At 44.1% G+C, this 19,563-nt stretch overlaps 1 protein-coding gene across 3 annotated transcripts in view; it reads left to right on the top strand.

Moving 5' to 3' along the window:
* pxdn (peroxidasin) overlaps nucleotides 1–19,563 on the top strand; it is a 96,849-nt gene that overhangs the window by 60,679 nt on the left and 16,607 nt on the right. For 2 of the 3 annotated variants that reach the window (XR_014599861.1, XM_084045303.1), the window contains exons 12-19: nucleotides 452–564; nucleotides 2,608–2,764; nucleotides 4,480–4,588; nucleotides 7,479–7,636; nucleotides 11,383–12,389; nucleotides 12,879–13,375; nucleotides 14,154–14,288; nucleotides 15,229–15,437. Coding sequence is in view for 2 of the 3 variants with exons in the window: in XM_084045303.1 (XP_083901429.1) it covers nucleotides 452–564; nucleotides 2,608–2,764; nucleotides 4,480–4,588; nucleotides 7,479–7,636; nucleotides 11,383–12,389; nucleotides 12,879–13,375; nucleotides 14,154–14,288; nucleotides 15,229–15,437 (2,385 nt within the window). In the remaining variant the exon portion in view is untranslated. Of the gene's footprint in view, nucleotides 1–451; nucleotides 565–2,607; nucleotides 2,765–4,479; nucleotides 4,589–7,478; nucleotides 7,637–11,382; nucleotides 12,390–12,878; nucleotides 13,376–14,153; nucleotides 14,289–15,228; nucleotides 15,438–16,006; nucleotides 18,009–19,563 lie in introns of those variants that run through there. The other variant, XM_084045304.1, reaches the window with a different exon arrangement.

Here is a 19,563-nt window from a genome sequence, read left to right as displayed (position 1 = left end):
CTGTGTCTGCCTGAGTGTGCAAGTGTGTGTGTGTGTGTGTGTGTGTGTGTGTGTGTGTGTGTGTGTGTGTGTGTGTGTGTAAGTAAGGGTTGTGGCTGTGTTACAGTCAATGATTGTTGACCTCCCCATGCAGTCTCTGTACATGGGTAAAAAAAAACATCAGCTGTTCTCATTTAATATAATTGGAACAAGGCCCGAGACAGGAGGGGAGGTCGAGTTGTTTGGGATTGGAGAACAAAAGCTGGTATAGAAATTCCTTGATGATATTATGTGTCCATTCAATCTTTTAATGTGTGCTTCACAGCGCAGCGCCACTTAAGGCTGCAATGCAGACAATGGATTGATGGATAACTCTTGTTTCTCATCATGCGTCAAGTCTACTGTTAACTATGATTGTACTGTACATGCTGCATAATCATTAACGTGTGTGTGTGTGTGTTTTAACTTTCAGTAACGCCTGTTTTCACAACCGCTCCGAGGGACCAAACGGTGGAGTCTGGCCAAGACGTCCAGATTCCCTGCAGTGCTCATGGTCAACCTCAGCCCGTCCTCACCTGGAACAAGGTTAGCGGCTAGAGACTCCACTGTCAGTATTCCAGGTGTCCTCCAGTCAGATTCACAGACACAAACCATTCCGTCATTGTAGCCGCTATAAAAACATTCATTTAGGGTTACATATAGGCTCGAATGCCCGAGCCCGACGACCTTTGCTGTGTGTCACTCCCCGCCTCGCACCCTGTTTCATGTCACTCTGCCACTGTGCTATAACTGTACTGTACAATAAAGGAAGAAAAGTGTAGAAAACCAAGGAAGCAAAATCTGTGTTACAAAGTCATCTTCAATTGATTTCCTGTATCTGTGTGAAGTGGGTGCCAGCCCCGTTAAGAGACCAGAAGCACACAACGTTCACAGATACTGTTGGCCCAAGCTCATCAAATGGGGCGGGGAGATGGGGAGAAGGGGGCGGGGAGAGGCAGTCACGCCCACTTAAGAGACCATTTTGTTTGCCAATTTTGCACCTAGTGGTGAGGCGTGGGATGCCTTATCTTGGTACATTAAGCATCTTGGACGCTGCCGCCGTCATAGATATAGAAACCTAGATACCTCATTGGCCGCTGCAGTTCATTGCAGCGACTTGTATTAGAATGCAGCCGAGCCTTCTAATGCATTTATGTCCATTGAAGCAGACATTCGCTCTACTATTAAAATCATCACAACTTCCTGTATTTTCAACCGATTTTCAAGCGGTTAAGTAAGAAATGCCAGAGTTATGGACCCAGTAGGCCTATACTTGGTTACATCTAAAATGCATATTTTACACCAAAATACTTTTATCTAATCCAAGTAACAGTAATAGTCACAAAGCATTTGTCAGTCCAGTCACTGGAATAGACTACGGTATATACATTAAATATGCTGGCCACATTGCAGAATTGCCTTTTCTGTCTATATATATATACATAAAACACAGCTATATATGGACGTTTTTAGGTCCAAACATTAAAAAATAAATACCACAATTAAATAAATAAACAACAAATAAACAGAACACTTCTATCTGTTATCAACTTTGAAAGACTGCAACAATTGACAATTGACAGTAAATACAAATGAAATCGGTTTGAGACACTGACAGTCTGTGTTCTATATTTTAATGCCACTGAAACTAAAAAAAAACTAAAATAACACATAACACTCCAAGACAGTTGAAGGCAATAACATAATTATAACATAAAAGTCGCAGAGCATTATAATATATGGTTGGTAAGTAAATAAACAAACAAATACATCAATTATAATAATAAATAATAATACAAGTCCCTGGAAGATGACTATTTTGCACAACTCTTTCCACGTTGCCACTCACATAATTTATAGTTTGGCGATGTGATGAAGCCTCTATTTATAAAATTAAGACACAACTAATGACAATAACATAACATGATGGCTGTTGAACAACACATTTTTGTTCTGAATCAATCTCATCCCAAGCTGCACACAAACGTCTGTTTGTACAGCCCCAAGCTGCACACGATCTGACCATGTCTCTAGGGACCTGTTTAGACTGCAGTAAAATCCGATTTATTTCACAAATCTGAGTGTGGATTTTCGGCAGGTTCCAACTAACTAACTAGTTGCTGCGCAGCTGCCTCTTATGACATCGCCTTCCCAAAGATGGCACCTGCCGATACATACGCCCCAGACCTTTTTATGTCTATGGCAGCCGTCCAGTCGGAATCACTGTTTATTAACCATCCAATCATAATCACCGTTGTTAACCTGGCCAGTGAGAATCGCTGTTAAAAGGCCATCTGATCAGTCACTACAGCCTACTGTTATTAACCCGTCCAATAAGAATCTCAGTTACATAGCCAATCAAATTCCTGTTTTAATCGTTCAGTCAAAATCACTGCTACAAGGGCTTCCAATCAGAATTGCCCGTTGCAGAGCACAATTGCTGGTATTAACATCCAATCAGAATCACTGCTGCAACGCTTTCCAACCAGAGGCTGTTAATCTCTGCCTTGTTATTTGGCTGTCCACATGGTAACTCCCAGGGTTATGACCTTTGCTCCTTGACCCCGCTCCCCCCCTTCCCTTCCACAGGATGGAGTGCAGGTGACGGAGAGCGGCAAGTTCCACATTAGTCCTGACGGCTATCTGGAGGTCAAGGATGCGGGCACGGCCGACGCTGGTCGGTATGAATGCGTGGCCCGCAACCCCATCGGATACCAGGCTGTCAGCATGGTGCTCACTGTGACCAGTAAGATCAAACCAATGTTCACAGACGACAAACTAACTTTTGTTTTGACATTGGCAACTCATACTAATAGTCTCACGCTACAAACACTGGCCATTTCTCATTAACTGTACTTGCACCTAGGCAAGTTCAGTGCCAAATGCATAATGTGAACTTGATCCACATATCCACCCACTTCATTGGGCAACTATATAAGTTATATCAAGAATCTTTGATTGATTGAAATTTTTATTAGGCAAAAAATGTAAACATCACATACATTTATGATACTTTGTCTAAAAGGTCTGTCCAAAAAAGTCCTTGCGGTCTTGTTTCCATTAAGGTCCTTGGTATTCATTTCATAGACATATATAGTAGCAACCAAACAGTTCAAATATCAACACAAAAATACAGAGAAATCAATCAAGGTTTATTTATTTTTTCACTACTCATACAGGTACAAGCAGTGAGATGCTGCAGTATGTGAGGACCTAAAAAAAGAGTCTGTCACAAGAACAACAATAATGATAATAAATCGTTTTGTTTAAACTTAAAATCTGTGGTCAATATATCAAGATGGAGAGTACTTTTTCGGAGATGTTAGGTCCCACTGTTTTGACAGAAACGCACAACACCACGAGCTGTGCGTGATCACGTGACCTCAAGTACAAGTCTGTATCAAACTAGAAAGGGTTAGGGTTGCCTTCTCTTGTCTCATGGAATGTTAACTTGAGTCTTAAGTTATTTATTCCCAAAGACGCAAATCCGTTCTTTTAATTCTTGCCACTGTGTTATTATTGACACATGCAGACTATTAGCTGGGCTAACCTATGAGACAGACACACGTGAGAGCTAGATCGACCAATATGCACCAATGCAAAAAAGAAAAGAAAAAACAACACAATGGCGGAACACTGGATTCACACCAGGGAATTGATCTCATAGAGAGTGAGATTATCAGATTGTTTCTTTATTAAGTCACCAAGTGAATTACTGAAAATCTGCAGTGAGGCTATCAGGTTCCCATCAGCTCCTCCCTGAGTGTGTTGATGTGTGTTTCCTGCTGAGACGTTTCAGGTCAGACCGCGGGAGTTGTGACGGCGACCCATGAACCTTCAACATGTCCTGTTGTTGTTGGCCACTCTCGGAGACCCTCACCTCACAACCGCACTGTTTGCTATGGCACGCTCGAGAATTAGAAGTGTGCCAGAACTGTCTAAACTCCAAGATAGGGAGGGATTGTGAATTATAGCACCCTATAAGGTGCCGTCTCCCACTGTAGAGGAAGTACTGGAGATTTATGAACCTAAACACCATTGTTGACCTACGATTAGGTTAGGTTTTTATTATGTACTGTAGACTCCAGCTTAGCATAGGCTTGTTAAAATATCTTGACATTTATAGTGATCTCAGTTACTGCCGCACAACTGTGAGAAACATTTGAAAAATAATTTGCTGGTTGGTTGTCATTCCAGTCCAAAAACGATGAACTAATATTGATTCACTCAAATGAAACTAAATCAAATTAAGTTAGAGGCACTAAATGAACTCGCATGACTCGCATTAAGTCAGAAGATGAAATGTATCATATGTTTGCCCAGAACAACAGCACTTCATGATATCATTGTTTTTGGGACTATGAGTCCTGTGCATATTTTCTTTTCTTTTATTTTGGATGTCCTATTGGGAAAGCAATTGCTGTTGTCGCTGACGTGCCTCTCTTGTGTGTCTGTGCACAGTACCCCTGGTCAGTAGAGAGGGTGACACCTTCGTCACCTCATCCATAGAGGAGGCCATCCGCAATGTGGACAGTGCCATCGAGTCCACCAGAAGACGTCTGTTTGATGGGTAAGACGTGAGAGAGACGCATAATATCTAGGGGTGTGCCGATACACTAATTTCACGAAACGATACGATACGATATTTGGCTCACAACTTCGATACGATTTCGATACGATACGATGCGCACTTTTTTTATTATGAAAATATATGGAGGAGAAAAAAAGAAAATGCAAACAAATAATTCTGTTTTTGCATTATTCAGACATGCAAACTTGTAGCTTTTCAGCTACAATAGCCGTTTTGAATCCAAATAGTATGACACCTGACCCGAAAAAAAAACATGTTGTCACTCTTTTCACTTCGGGGCCGTTTGCATGCCTGATTATTATGATTGTAAAAAAAAAAAAAAAAAAAATCAAAAACGATATTTTTTTTTTCCAAAACGATACATATCGTCGCGAAAACGTATCGCGATATATCGCGGGACGATATATCGGCACACCCCTGATAATATCGTTGCTGTCGGGCAGAAACCTCCTATCTCCACTTTTTTTTACTTAATTTTTTTCATAAATCAATGCCCTACTTGATCATACTAGAGCCTCACATAAAAGCATCAGCTTGTAGATCTGCTGATACTTTAATTATTTTGGAATTTGAATCCTGAAACCGAAACAGTTTTGAACATATGAGGTTTCCACCCGACAGCGACGATATACAAAAGCAAATGTACAAGCAACGCTTGCACATATGCCGAAACGAACAATAAATGTCAAGTATAGTTGAATTTGAGAATAGATATTGAGGATGTTTTTTTTCCTGGTCCTCCTCACAAGAGAAATGGTTGTTAGGAAAAGATTGGGTTTGGGGTCACGGTTAGGATGAAGCATTTATAGGTTATTAGGTTTAGGGTTTGGGGTTAGAGGTATGCCTGACACCGACGCGCAACGACTACAAGTATAAGTCAGGCTTTAGGGTTAAGGGTTAAACATGGCAAACAAAAGGTTAAAATGTTGATGTCCTCACAAGTGTACAGTAGTAATACTAATGTGTGCGCCCGTGTGTGTGTGTGCTTGTGTGTAGCATATATTTTATGAGTGCCGGGGGTTTGTGTGTTGTGAATGTGTGCCACGGCATACTTTGAATAATGGCCTTTGCTTTTTACTGTACTTAAGTGTTTATGCTATTTCGTTTAAAGATTCAGGCCCCGGCTGAATTTGATCCACAACTCTTTTCACTGAGGCACGGAGAGAAAGAACGTTAATGTGTCTTGGAAGACGCTCCACGTTTGTCCAGTGAAGTTTTCATTGCACTCTCTTCACTCAGTGAAACGCGTAGGTGGCTGCAATTTGAGTCATGAAGTCTTTGCATCCTGTTGAGTGATGTGGTTAGCAGAGGTGTTTTTTTCCTTGGTGTGTGTGCGCACACATACACACATCCCACACACACACACACACACACGTCACACACGCATGCGTGCACCTGCATGCAGACACACATGCAGCCCACACACACATGCACCTGGACACGGATACATACACGGGATCAAACCCAAACACAGGATCAAACACAGGTGACCTGAATTGTGTTAAGGGGATTTCCAGCTCTTGTCTAATGACAGTTCCAGCTGAGGAACCTGCGCTCTCCTTGGCTGACTGCTGAACATCCTTTAGAAAGTTGTTTATACCTTACAGCATTCTGGAATCTCCATCAGTCCTCTCCTCATCCTGTCTCCTCTTTCCTGCACTCCGTCCCGAGCTCCCACACAGTAAAATGTGGAATGTTGATTCCACTCTGAAGGTGTAAAAATGGACAGTTATGGGTCCACTTTGCTGTGCAGCTGCATGTGTTGCTCTCAAAAAAAGCCCCTTTTTTCACACTTGTATGGGCACTCCAAGATGACTTAACAGGTCTTGGCAAAATACTCCTTCATGCTCTCGGCTACGCCCCGGCGCTTATAATGCTTTCAGCCTTATTAGAAAAAATAACCAAAAATACTCTTGGAGCTTTTACATGTATAGATTGCTGCTGTGCTATACTGCGAAATGCTATCTGTCAGTTTGAGTTTCTATGGCTTCAAATGTATTAACACCTTAAGCCTGGTTTATACATGTAGTCATACAACACAGTGTCCCTCGCTGAAAATAGACTACAAGCTCACATTGTGTTGCAGTGCAGCGCATTGTGAGCTTGTAGATATCCTATTTTCACACCGGCTCGCAACAAAGTATGCATCAGGCCGTACTCGTAACATCAGAGGGCCAAATGTCCCCACAAGTATAGTAGAATGTCGATCCTGAACAGCCCATTTTGGGTCAAGCGGCACATTACGTCACCACCTAAACACGCTTGTGAAGTGAGAACATTTTGTTTTGATCTGGGGCCGGGCGGGACACCTGTGGCTCTGGCACGTGGCTCCATTGTTTGCCACGCCTTTGAGTCCACCCCTGGGCACCCGCTTCAAAGACTGCAGTCGAAACGCTACGTTCAAAAAGAAAAGAAAGAAAAAGTTGTAGTAAAGCTATGCGGCGAGGTTCACGTGGAGCAGGGAAAGCGTGCACGACAAACACGCATGCACCCAGAAATAAACTTGCAGTGGATTAGATTAAAACTAAGCTGTAGTGACTGAACTTGTACGTGCACGTTTGTGAGAGGCTGGGCTTGAACTCTTTCACCTACTCCTGGCACCAATAAAGAAATGTTCTGGAGAGAATGTTGGTTCATTCTCTAGGAAAAAATTACCCTCTAGGAATGTGATGTGAACATGACGTCGGAAATCAATCTGTTTTTCTTTCACTTACCTTCCATTGGCTTTGTTTTTATCTCTCGCTCTCCTCCCGTATTCCCGCCCTTTTTCTTCAGTCATCTTTTCACCACATTGTCTATTTCCACGCACTCGCTAATGCTCTGCTGTCATCCGTCCGTCTCCCTCTGTCTCTCTCCCTAATCCCTCCAGTCAGCCCCGGACCCCAGGCGAGCTGCTGGCCCTGTTCCGCTACCCACGGGACCCCTACACAGTGGAGCAGGCGCGGGCCGGGGAGATCTTCGAGCAGACCCTCCTTCTCATCCAGAACCACGTCAACCAGGGCCTCATGGTGGACACCAATGGCACCGGTGAGCCTGACTTAGCAGATGAAGTCTCATTGAGTGAAATCTCACCCAAACCTCGCTCAACTCCAGAGTATTTACTTGGGGTGGCCGTAGCTTAGCCTTAGTGGGTACAGAGGCAGTTTGGTATACAGTTGGTCACCGGTTCTCGCACCGGCCTGCCCATGTCTACGCGTCAGAAGTGTCCCTGAGCAAGACACTTAACCCCTAACAGTACTGAAGCTGAATTAGAAAAATTAACAACAAGTGGTTTTCCACTTCCCTTCCTTCCCCTAAGATTCACTGCAAGCCACACAAATTCACTCACAACACAATTGTCATTAAAGACTTAAAACAAACAATGTCGTGCCTAAACATATACCTCAGCTTTAGTGTGTTTTTAACCAGCCACGCTCGCAGACTGGAACCGATGTGCCTACACATGCATTCATTGAAAAGAGGTTTCTGGGCTCTTGTTGGCTGTCGAGAGCCGAGCGCTGGTGTTTTCAGACTGTATGGGACCGAAGACTATAGACTTTTGTTGGTACACTACTTCTGTTGTTAAACTGTCCCCCAAAATCAAGGTCCGTTCACAAAACAAAACACAGTACAGAATTTGTTTCTGTGGGGATGTTGGACAGTAAATTCCTCAGAGTTAATTTATTCATTTGTAACTCAGTGTGTACACATGTAATCAAATGGAATCTTACGGTCTATTTGGCTACAATTGTATCCCCTCAGGGTTACAAATCTCACACAAATCTGGCTCCATGACTTGCATCCTCAGACACACGTACAATCAATTACCAGGGTGCTAGTGCAGTTGTTTTCCAGACCTGGAGTAGTGTGGAGATTTGGTTGAGAAAAGTCTTGAGAAAGTCTGAAAGTTTCTTATTGTATAAAAAAAAAGTTGACAGTGCGTCTTGTTATTAAAAATCTGTTTGAAAATTGTCCACATGTGCACTCTAGTGTTCGTTGTGATAACTGCCAGGGATGCCAGATTTCAAACTGGGCAACATTTCTACTAATAAAAAAAATGGCTCCACAGTATAATTATTGCATTTAGTGAAGTTATGCAATGGTTAAATTGTTCCTGAGTGGACGAACGTTAGCCCAGTAGACTTGTTAAAGAAAAAGTGTGAAAATGGATCGTCGTTTGTTTTCTTATGGCTCACACCATAAAGCCTGGACCCCAAGGCAAACACTAAAACATTGTGCAAAATATGAGCCAAAGAAACTGACTTCGGCAGCATGGGAGAGGCAGCGTTGGTCAGCTGTCTCGCTGCTAGTGCTTTTCCAAGGGTCAAAATCCAAACAAAATTACTCACTGCAGAAAGTAGAGGTCCAAGTTTGGCAAAAGTCTGGTTACGTAGTGGTTAATCTTCCTAATCCCTCATTTCCCAATCTTATTTATTGCCAACATAATTTTCCACTATTTTAAAGTTGAAATTACCGTTAGAATCCTATTAACACCCTGTTTTGGGTTCAGCGACGTGTCCCATTCAAGTTTTGCAAACAAACCGTTGAGCAGCCAACGTTTTGGGTCTCGTATCACTCTTATGAATTACCATAGTGTTGTTATGAGCATATTTGGCTGTGGCCACTCTTCCATCTGCATGCCATTTTCTCCCCCTTGTGACCTGAGGGCTAGAGACTCGACCATGTAGCGGTAGACTAGGCGCCTATAAACAGTTTTACTAGCCCGCTGTCACACCGCAGCACGCTTAGCTTAACATCACTGGCAAACACAGACCTGGCAGGGGGGAATTTGTTTATGTTGCTGTTTATGGACATGCATGCATGCATAGTGTCATGCATGCATGTACTTACGGATTCATATATGCATGTGCGTGCAGCGAGCTGGTTGAGCAGGATATGAGTTGGTATGTACTGTAAGTAGAACGTTGTTGCATGTACGTTTTGAGTTAAATGTCTTTGCATGCGCATGGAGAGGTATTCAATGAGCCAAGAAAGCAACATGTCCACCATATTTCATCTTTATGGTATGTGAGAGCAATCATACTAATGGGGCCTAAATTTTACAGCCATGAAAGGCTAAAGGGGTTAGTTGTGTGGAGTCTGGGAACCAGTGAGCTTTCCGAGAATATTTTCTGCTGGCCAATATTGAGCCTTGTACAGTAGGTAATTTTCTTGCCTGAGTTACAATTAGTGGAGAACACAGAATGAGTGTGAACAGACTTGGGAAACAGAGAGAGAAAATGACAACACCCTGGCCAACGCTCCAAGCATCCTTAACTCTTCTCCCTCCTGGCTCCAAAACTGTGGAATGACCTCCGACTCCCCCCCCCCCCTCAGTCAGGACTCACTCCCCATTTTCCACCACAGTCTGAAAACGTAGGCGTAGGCTATTTTCTATAGATGCTAGTTATACAATTACTGTAGCATGTTGTTTAGCCAGATGCTACATTTGATGTTCACCTGGTATCCTAGTTACTTTGTAGCTCTAAATTGTTTCTTTTTTTGAACTCTTATTTACCCAATTACCCTATCGTTCATGGACTAGGTTTCATGCCACTTAATCGGATCTTGCACTTTGTCGCTCTGGATACGATGATACCTAAATTGTTTAATTGAAAAGAGGTAAGAGAGCGGGGCTAAAGAAAGAGAAGGGAGGAAAAATAAGGCTTTGATTAGGTGAGATTTGGAGGGAAATGAGAGCCAGATCTTTGGAAACAGAAAGAGGGAGGGAAATGCGTAGACAGACAGAGGGAGGGAGAGAGAGAGAGACAATGTTTTCATTAGTTATGCCAACAGCCAAGTGTTCATTGTTGCGTTGGCTCTGGACCAGGCACACAGAGGGATTCTGCCAGTCAGCAAAAAAACAAAACAATCGGGACTGTTTTGATTGTATCTCTCCGTGACTTGGGAGGGGGACACCCACCGCAGCAGTCTCGCTGTCCTCCCCACCAAGCGCGCTGTAATATGCAGGCGCATGCGTGCAAAACCACAGCGACGCACACCAACGCCAACATGAGTTTGGCCTGTTCTCCTCTGTGAATGGTTCTGTGAAAGGGAACCATCGGGGAGAGAGGATTTGGGGGAGGTGGGGGTATGGCCGTCATAGCAGGTGGTGCCGTTTCATTTGCGGACAACATGATCTCACTTTACCCCCACTTGTGTTGGACGCGGACACACACACACACACACACACTTGTTCTCCTACTAAACCCCTCACACCACACTGCTAACATACAACATGTGCTGCACACAAAACTGTACACAACATACTGGAGCTAACTCGCAAGAGGCGTCGCATATGGAAGCGTGTCGGGGCACGTTGGTGACATGGTGCAATCTATGCCCACAGGTCTCGAGTTTCTTTCCACTCTCTGTGCACAATGGCATCCGCTAAGAATATTTGATATTTGCTGTGTATAAACAAACTGCAGTCAATTGTGTTCCTGTTGTCATGTTGTTTCGTACTACTTACATCTGCCATGTTTGCAAATAGAAATATGATGCACTGTCGTTGCGGTCGGGTGGAAACCTCATGTCCAAAACTGTTACTTTTCAGGGTTCAAATAAAAAAATTGCAAAAGTATCAGGTCGGCAAGCTCAAAATGCGACGCTTCGCTGTAGTATGATCAAGTAGGGCATTAATTTACGGAAAAAACACAAAAAGTTAGAATTAGGTTTCTGCCCGACAGCAACGATATGGTATATGAACCACACTTAACACAACGAAACCCAGCAAGACCTTATTTGCTCTTCATGAAATGTCAAACACATATTCTTCTCTCTCCCCAAACCAGCATTCCGCTACAACGACCTGGTGTCGCCTCGCTTCCTGGAGATGATCGCCAACCTGTCGGGGTGTGCCGTGCACCGGCGCTTCAACAACTGCTCCGACATCTGCTTCCACCAGAAGTACCGCAGCCACGACGGCACCTGCAACAACCTGCAGCACCCCATGTGGGGCGCGTCGCTCACCGCCTTCGAGCGGCTCCTGAAGTCGGTGTACGACAACGGGTTCAACCTCCCGCGCGGCGCCACCGAGCGGCTGCACAACGGCTACCGGCTGCCCCTCCCGAGGTTCGTGTCCACCAGCATGATCGGCACGGAGACCATCACGCCCGACGACCGCTACACGCACATGCTGATGCAGTGGGGCCAGTTCCTGGACCACGACCTGGACTCGACGGTGGCGGCCCTCAGCCAGTCCCGCTTCTCCGACGGCCAGCTGTGCACGCAGGTCTGCACCAACGACCCGCCGTGCTTCCCGATCCAGTTCCCGCCCAACGACCCGCGGCAGCTGCGGAGCGGCGCGCGCTGCATGTTCTTTGTGCGGTCCAGCCCCGTGTGCGGCAGCGGCATGACGTCGCTCCTCATGAACAGCGTGTATCCGCGCGAGCAGATCAACCAGCTGACCTCCTACATCGACGCCTCCAACGTCTACGGCAGCTCGCGGCACGAGTCGGAGGAGATCCGCGACCTGGCCAGCCAGCGCGGCCTCCTCCGGCAGGGCATCATCCAGCGGACGGGGAAGCCGCTCTTGCCCTTCGCCGCCGGGCCGCCCACGGAGTGCATGCGCGACGAGAACGAGAGTCCCATCCCCTGCTTCATGGCCGGGGACCACCGCGCCAACGAGCAGCTGGGCCTTACCGCCATGCACACGGTGTGGTTCCGGGAGCACAACCGCGTGGCCACGGAGCTGCTGAGGCTGAACCCCCACTGGGACGGCGACACCATCTACCACGAGGCCCGGAAGATAGTGGGCGCCCAGATGCAGCACATCACCTACAACCACTGGCTGCCCAAAGTACGACACACAAACTTAGCACTACGCTCAGGTTACAGTGCTTTCGCTTTATTATTTGTGTTTTCATATCAATTATTTTGTGGATAATCCCCGTCGGCGAAGACGGTCATAATAGCGGTAATGAAACAAAAACAAATATGATTACGATTACAATGATGGAGACGGGAAAATGGGGCATCGTCTCTGTCGGGTGGAAACCTCATACCGTATGTCCAAAACTGTTACTTTTCAGGATTTAAATAAAAAAAATGGCAAAAGTTGCAGATCTGCAAGCTCAGTCGGATCGGATCTGCTACTTCTGATGCTTTTCTGTGAAGCTGTAGCATGATCAAGTAGAGCATTAATTTACGAAAAAACACAAAAGTTAGAATATGGAGATGAGAGGTTTCTGCCCGACAGCAACAATAATGTTACATGATGATTATGATGTCATCGATGACCATCATGATGTCAGTCCACCTTTCATGCCCCTGCCCCCCCCCCCCCTAGATCCTGGGAGACGCCGGCATGAGGCTGATGGGCTCCTACGCGGGCTACAACCCCAACGTCAACGCCGCCATCCTCAACTCCTTCGCCACGGCGGCGTTCCGCTTCGGACACACGCTCATCAACCCCATCCTCTACCGGCTGGACCAGGACTTCCAGCCCATCCCGCAGGGCCACATCTCCCTGCACCGCGCCTTCTTCTCCCCGTTCCGCATCGTCAACGAGGGCGGCATCGACCCGCTCCTCCGCGGCCTGTTCGGCGTCGCAGGGAAGATGCGCGTGTCGACGCAGCTGCTGAACACGGAGCTGACGGAGAGGCTGTTCTCCATGGCGCACGCCGTGGCGCTGGACCTGGCCGCCATGAACATTCAGCGAGGGAGGGACCATGGGATACCGCCGTACAACGACTACAGGACCTTCTGCAACTTGACCTCGGCACAGAGCTTCGACGACCTGAGGAACGAGATTAAGAACCCATCCGTCAGAGAGAAACTGCAGAGGTAAAGAGACGGATGAGTTCGGATCATCCAAAGGCCTGTATTGGGAGTTATTTTCCCTAATTATCATATACTATAATTACTATATTATTCATCCACGAAGGGACATTAAGAACAAACTTCTTAACATAAGTTTGTCTTCTTTCCATATGCTTTGTTTTTTTAAGAGGGTTTCATGCACTTGTTGTACAGAAATGGAAAACAGCTTGAAATACTAGCTTCACAACTTGTTGTGAGCTTGTAGAGCGGCTATTTTCACTGCTGGTTAACATGTCTGAACAACACAAGTGCATGCGTGCCGGAGCGTTGGGGCTCTCCGCTTGTGAGAAGCCGGGGCTCCAGGGAAAACGTTTTTATTTCATGTCAAGGACCCCCAAAATGATTTGCATTTGGCTGCGGACCCCCATCTCAAAAATATTTTGTGCGGGGACCTCCAGAAGCAAATTTGAACGTTTTATTTTTAAATTGCAGATCTACAAGCTAATAGTGTGGCACGATTAGCTTGTCTATCTGCTGTTTTTTTAATAGCCAAAGTATATGGTTAATGTAATTTGTAAAAAGAGGATTTCAATAAATATACTGTTGGGGGATGGGGGAAAGTGGTTAAAATGATTGTGACGCTATTTTAACAAATTTTGCTGAGGACCCCTTGGTAAACCCCCCTCCTGTGTGGTTCCCTGGACCACACTTTGAGAACCAATGATCATCTAAAATTCTTGTAGACGTTTCGCTCCATGGTAGATGTTAGAGTTTATAGCCTATCTGCTGTCTCATCCTGCAGGCTGTACGGCACTCCTCTGAACATAGACCTGTTCCCTGCCCTGATGGCTGAGGACCTGGTCCCCGGCAGCCGACTGGGGCCCACCCTCATGTGTCTGCTGGCGGCCCAGTTCAAACGCCTGCGAGACGGCGACAGGTAAAGATCAGAACACAACCCGCGCCTCTTCCTTCACAAGCGTATAACGTTGCTGTCGGGGCTAGAAACCTCTTATCTCCATATTTAAACTTTTTGTGTAGTATTTTTTTTTTTTGTAAATTAAGGCCCTACTTGATCATACTATAGCGTCACACAAAATAATCAAAAGTACCAGATCTGCAAGCTCAATCACGCGGCGCGAAGCGACGCGATTGGAGCTTGCGGATCTGATACTTTTGTTGTTTTTTTATTTTGAATCCTGAAAAGTAACAGTTTTGGACTTATGAGGTTTCCACCCGACAGAGACGATGAGATACTTAGATAAAGGCATGCTTCCTTTTGTGGGGAGGTACTGTATAGACCATCATGTCTAGGGAGGTATAGAATACAGCATTCTGAATCATACAGGGAGAAAAGTTTACCGTGGCAAGATATGGACAAAATTATACCGTAGTAACTCAGTGAGAACCTATGCTTTGCGCTGCTGTTAGTAGGGCATAATAATTATCATAATAATTATATTGACCCCATTCCTTGGGGTCTTTTTTCTCACTGTACTCTTGCATATCGTCTGTCGGATGGACATCCTGTTGCTTCTCAGGATTCAAATGAAAAATAGCAGATCTACAAGCTCTAAATGTGTTGATTTGCGCCACGTTTGGAGCTTGTATATCTGCTACTTTGGATACTTTTGTGTGATGCTGTAGTATGATCAAGTAGTAGTAGTACTATTACTTTTCGCATGCAAGCTTGTACATCTGGTATTTTTAAACATTTTCTAAAAATCTTGAAAGTGTGAGAACTACTGATTTAGAAGGCATTTGTACAATCGGCCTCAGGTCTTAATGGGTTAAGTAAAAAAAAAATCAGAGTATTTTTTTCCGCCACTGCTGCGCTGCCACTACTCACACTGCTGCTCCCTCCCGCTCCGTCCCCTCAGGTTCTGGTACGAGAACCCAGGCGTGTTCACGCCGGCCCAGCTCACCCAGCTGAAGCAGGCCTCCCTGACCCGAGTGCTGTGTGACAACGGGGACAACATCACGCGCATCCAGCACGACGTCTTCACCGTGGCGGAGCTGCCGCACGGCTACGGCAGCTGTGACGACGTCCCCAGGATTGACCTGCGCATGTGGCAGGACTGCTGCGAAGGTAGGGCCAAATGGTTATTTTGTCCACTAAAACCTAAGACGAAAAATGCTCCGTCCGAGTACCTTTTATTCACCGCCGAAAACGGTAAATGACTAAATAAAAACTAAGCTATGATGACACAAACTATGACTAAATATGTTGACAATTTCGTTGACAAATGAAAAACTAGACGAAAATGTTTGGGATGGACAAGTGGAAAAGAGATCCAGTAGAACTAAGAAAAGTCATTTTAAGCTTGGTTATGCACTGGTGTTGTGCTCCGAAAATAGCCAATCTGCTACTTTCGGCACTTAGCTAATAGCCTGATTTATATTTATATCAACCTTGAGTAAAATCTTATATATATAAATCTTCTAAAACGTTTCACAAAACATTTTTTTACTTTTTTTATTCAAAAGACTAAATCAATAAAACTAAAACAAAATTTGCTGACAAAATCAACGCTGCGTGGAGGGAACGGAATGAAGCAGGGGTCTTCAACATGGGGGTCCGGACCCCTAGGGGGGGGTCCTCGGAGTTACTACACCAAATCATCTTTGTGTGATAGGATCTTTTTTTCTTTTTTACAGGTTGGCTTTGTTACAGGTTGCCTTGCCAAGCAAACCAGTCTATGTACAGACCCTGCAACTAGTCGACACTTATTCAACACTTTCGCAAAGCACTTTCTCCTCACTTTCTCCTCATTGGCTGGCCTCTTTAAGGCCATGGGTGCATGCAGTGGTGTCGTATTTGGGGGTTTTATGAATTCCAAAGTATAAATGCTTATTTTACGATGTGCTCTCAATTAATCTTATCATTATTTTGTAGCTGTTATGGGTGTGTTTGCTACTCCAGAGGCGGTAGATCCTTATGCATGGCCTCACCCTACCCCACACCAAACCGTCCACTTGTGTCTCGGTTTCCACTACAATGAAGTGGGTAGAGTGGTGTGTAAGTGGTACTAAACTGGTGCCTAAAAAGTACCCAGTCCTGGGTAGGTCTGAGCTAGGCCAAACGGGGCCAAACACTTCATAATGACTGATCACTCACCAACTTTTTATTTAGAACAGGATATAGTTGTAAAACATTATAATATAGATTATTATAATCACAGTTAAAATCTATTCTAGTGTGTTATAATTATCATAGTTGTAAAACATAATCATTTATAGTGTATTAAAATCACAGTTATAATCTATTATAGTGTATTATAATTATCATAGTTGTAAAACATTATACTACTTTATAGTGTATTCTGATCACAGTTGTAATCTATTATAGTGTGTTATAATTATCATAGTTGTAATAAATTATATTAATTTATATTGTATTATAATCAGTTATAATCCATTATAGTGTATTATAATTAGCATAGTTGCAATACATTATAATTTAGATTTTATTATAATCACAGTTATAAGGATCCATTTGGTTCATACCGAACCAAATGGTTCACCCGCACATTCACAGGTGATTTTTATTTGTATACAGGACAGTTGGCCACTCACCTACATTACATTGTTAGACAAAATGTCTAACAATAATAATGTAATGTAAACCTGTAAATGTTTACATTACAAATGAGTTTCTGAGGCCTCGTCGATGACCGGAGTCTGCTACTCATACCTGTGGATTTGAGAGGGGGTACTTTTGTGTAATGGAAACGGTAGATATTTTAATGCAGTGTGGTGCTGTGTGGTGTGGTGTGGTGCTTAAGCTGCAGTGGAAAGGGGGCTCAAGTGGGTAAAATGCATGGTACCAAATGGACCCGTAAGGGTCTTATTTGTACCCTCTCGGGTGGCTCTTAAGAGCTGTTTTGGGTGTGTTTGTTACTCGTAAAAAATGCATGGAACCAAATGGACCCGTAAGGGTCTTATTAGAGAGAGAGAGAGAGATTCAGCACATGGTGTGGCGTGTTGCTTGCAATAAACAACGCGTGAAATATCCGTGTCCGCCAGTATGTTTGCACAAAACAACGATTTAAGTTACTGTTACAAAAGTACGATACGATTGCAGTTCCTGTCCTGTAGTGTGCTACATGACAATGTCAGCTAAAGACAATGATCTCATTCTGACGATGGGATGAGACTACACGAATGAATACATTTGCTTACTTTGCTTATGGCTGTCCATCGATTTCGATGATGACGTTGCTCCGAGAAAGGGTTATTACGGGTTGTTGCGTTTGTGTAATTGCATGTGACCATGCAGGCTAATGCGTGACCTGCATGGTTTGCCACATGTGGGGGGCAGATGAAGTCCACACATGAGAGTGGGGAGCCCCTGCAGCACGCTGGTGTCGCTGTACACGTTGCTGTTTTCTCCTCTGTGTGGTCTGCTGCTGGAGGTGTGCGATGCCCTCGTGACTGATGGCGCGCCAGGTGTGGCGATCAACAGCCAGGTCTTCCAGTGCAGAGAATACATTTACCACTCTACTGAACGGCCTCTCGCCCCACCTCAACATGACCCGACGTACATTTACAGCTGCTTCATGTTGTGCTGAAACGAGCCTACATTAATTTACCTGCATTCTGTACTTTGTCACATACATGTTTCCATTTCCGTACTTTGGATTTGTGAAAATCACTTTAATTTGCATCTTTATTATTCATTTCAAAGACAAATTTACTGCCGTCTTGTTTATTGCAAAATGTTATTGCTCGATTAAAAACGTCTACAAAAACATTCCCTCTTATATTATTTTGTGTCTTACACAAATACTTTCCCATCTTTACATGTGACTCCACTTATAATAATGACCACACACACACACACACACACACACACACACACAACTCCACACACACCCACCCATCCACACACACACAAATACAGACAGACACACAAATAGGCATGTAACGGTGTGACATTTTACAGTACAGTACGGTATCAAATAAAATGTATGAATATGATGATGAATACATCTTTTCTTTTCTTTTGTACTAGGGCCCATCAAAAAACAATCAAAAACGTATCAAAGTATCATTCTTTGAAGAAAATATATTTTATTTTCTATGAAATTAATGCATTTAACACATTCACTGCCAGGTATTGATTAATTAAGCGGTTTTACCTTATTTTGTGTCTTTTTGACGGTCCACCATTCTTCTTTTTTTTTTCAACCCGGATTTAAACAAACAATGTCTCCCTAGGGGGGCGAGTCTCTCCTCTTTCGACCGGAACAAAAACATTGTAACCGCGATCGTCCGTTCTGTTGTTATCGGCAGTTGAATATGGCTCGTTTTCACCAAAGAACGCAATCTGGGAGAAGAAATCCGAGCTAGATGTGTTTTTCTAAATCTCATAACATAGGACTGGACAGGGTTATGTCTGGGGGGGGGACGTAATTTCCGGTTCTATCGTTCCCAGTCAAGGCATCATTCATACAACATATTAATAGAAAAGATAGTGTGTAAACAAATAAACAAATGATAGTGCTGTCAAACAAGTTATCTGGGGGAGTGGGAGTCCCCGCTTCATCTCTCTCTCAGCTAAGGGGTCCTTTGCCTAAAAAAAAACGTTGAAGACCCCTGGAATAAAGAATCATGTGGCTTTTCCTTTCCACGTTTGCAGTACTACATCACAAGCGGTGCTGCAAGTTGTCAGCAAAAACTGCAGGATCGGTTAGTCTTGCAATATTTCTGTGGTTTCGGAGAACACAAAATTGACACTGAAACCACTGTTTCTCTAATGCCTCTTCTCTCTAGACACTTCTGTCATCATTCTCTCATCACTCAATGACACATAACCCTTTTGATTTGCCAAGAGAACACACACTGTGTAAGCAGGAATAAAAGCAACAACAAGGGAATTACCTGACATCTTATACACTGGCTCTGACAGAACCAAGTACTGGAAAGGTTTTGTAAGATGTAAACTACACAGTATTCTCACCTGGTGATTAACCAATTCAATCCAGGAACGCATCTCTGTCATTCTAGATTTCTTTGGCTATTCAAAAATAGCAGATCACAAGCTTGTAGAGCTGCTTTTTTTCGAAAAATCTTGAACATTTGTGCAAGTCTTTGAATATATATTTTTTAAAGCGAGCATTTGTCAAATATTTTGTTCCAGGGACCTCCAGAAGCAAAGAAAATATATATATACCTGTACATATTCAAAGATTAGCAAGAACTTTCAAGATGTT

Source organism: Gymnoscopelus microlampas (assembly GCF_963454915.1).
Source record: "Gymnoscopelus microlampas genome assembly, chromosome: 20".
Classification (NCBI taxonomy): Eukaryota; Metazoa; Chordata; class Actinopteri; order Myctophiformes; family Myctophidae; genus Gymnoscopelus; species Gymnoscopelus microlampas.
The sequence above is the reverse complement of the archived record's forward strand: the minus strand, read 5'-3'. Positions and strand labels throughout refer to the sequence as shown.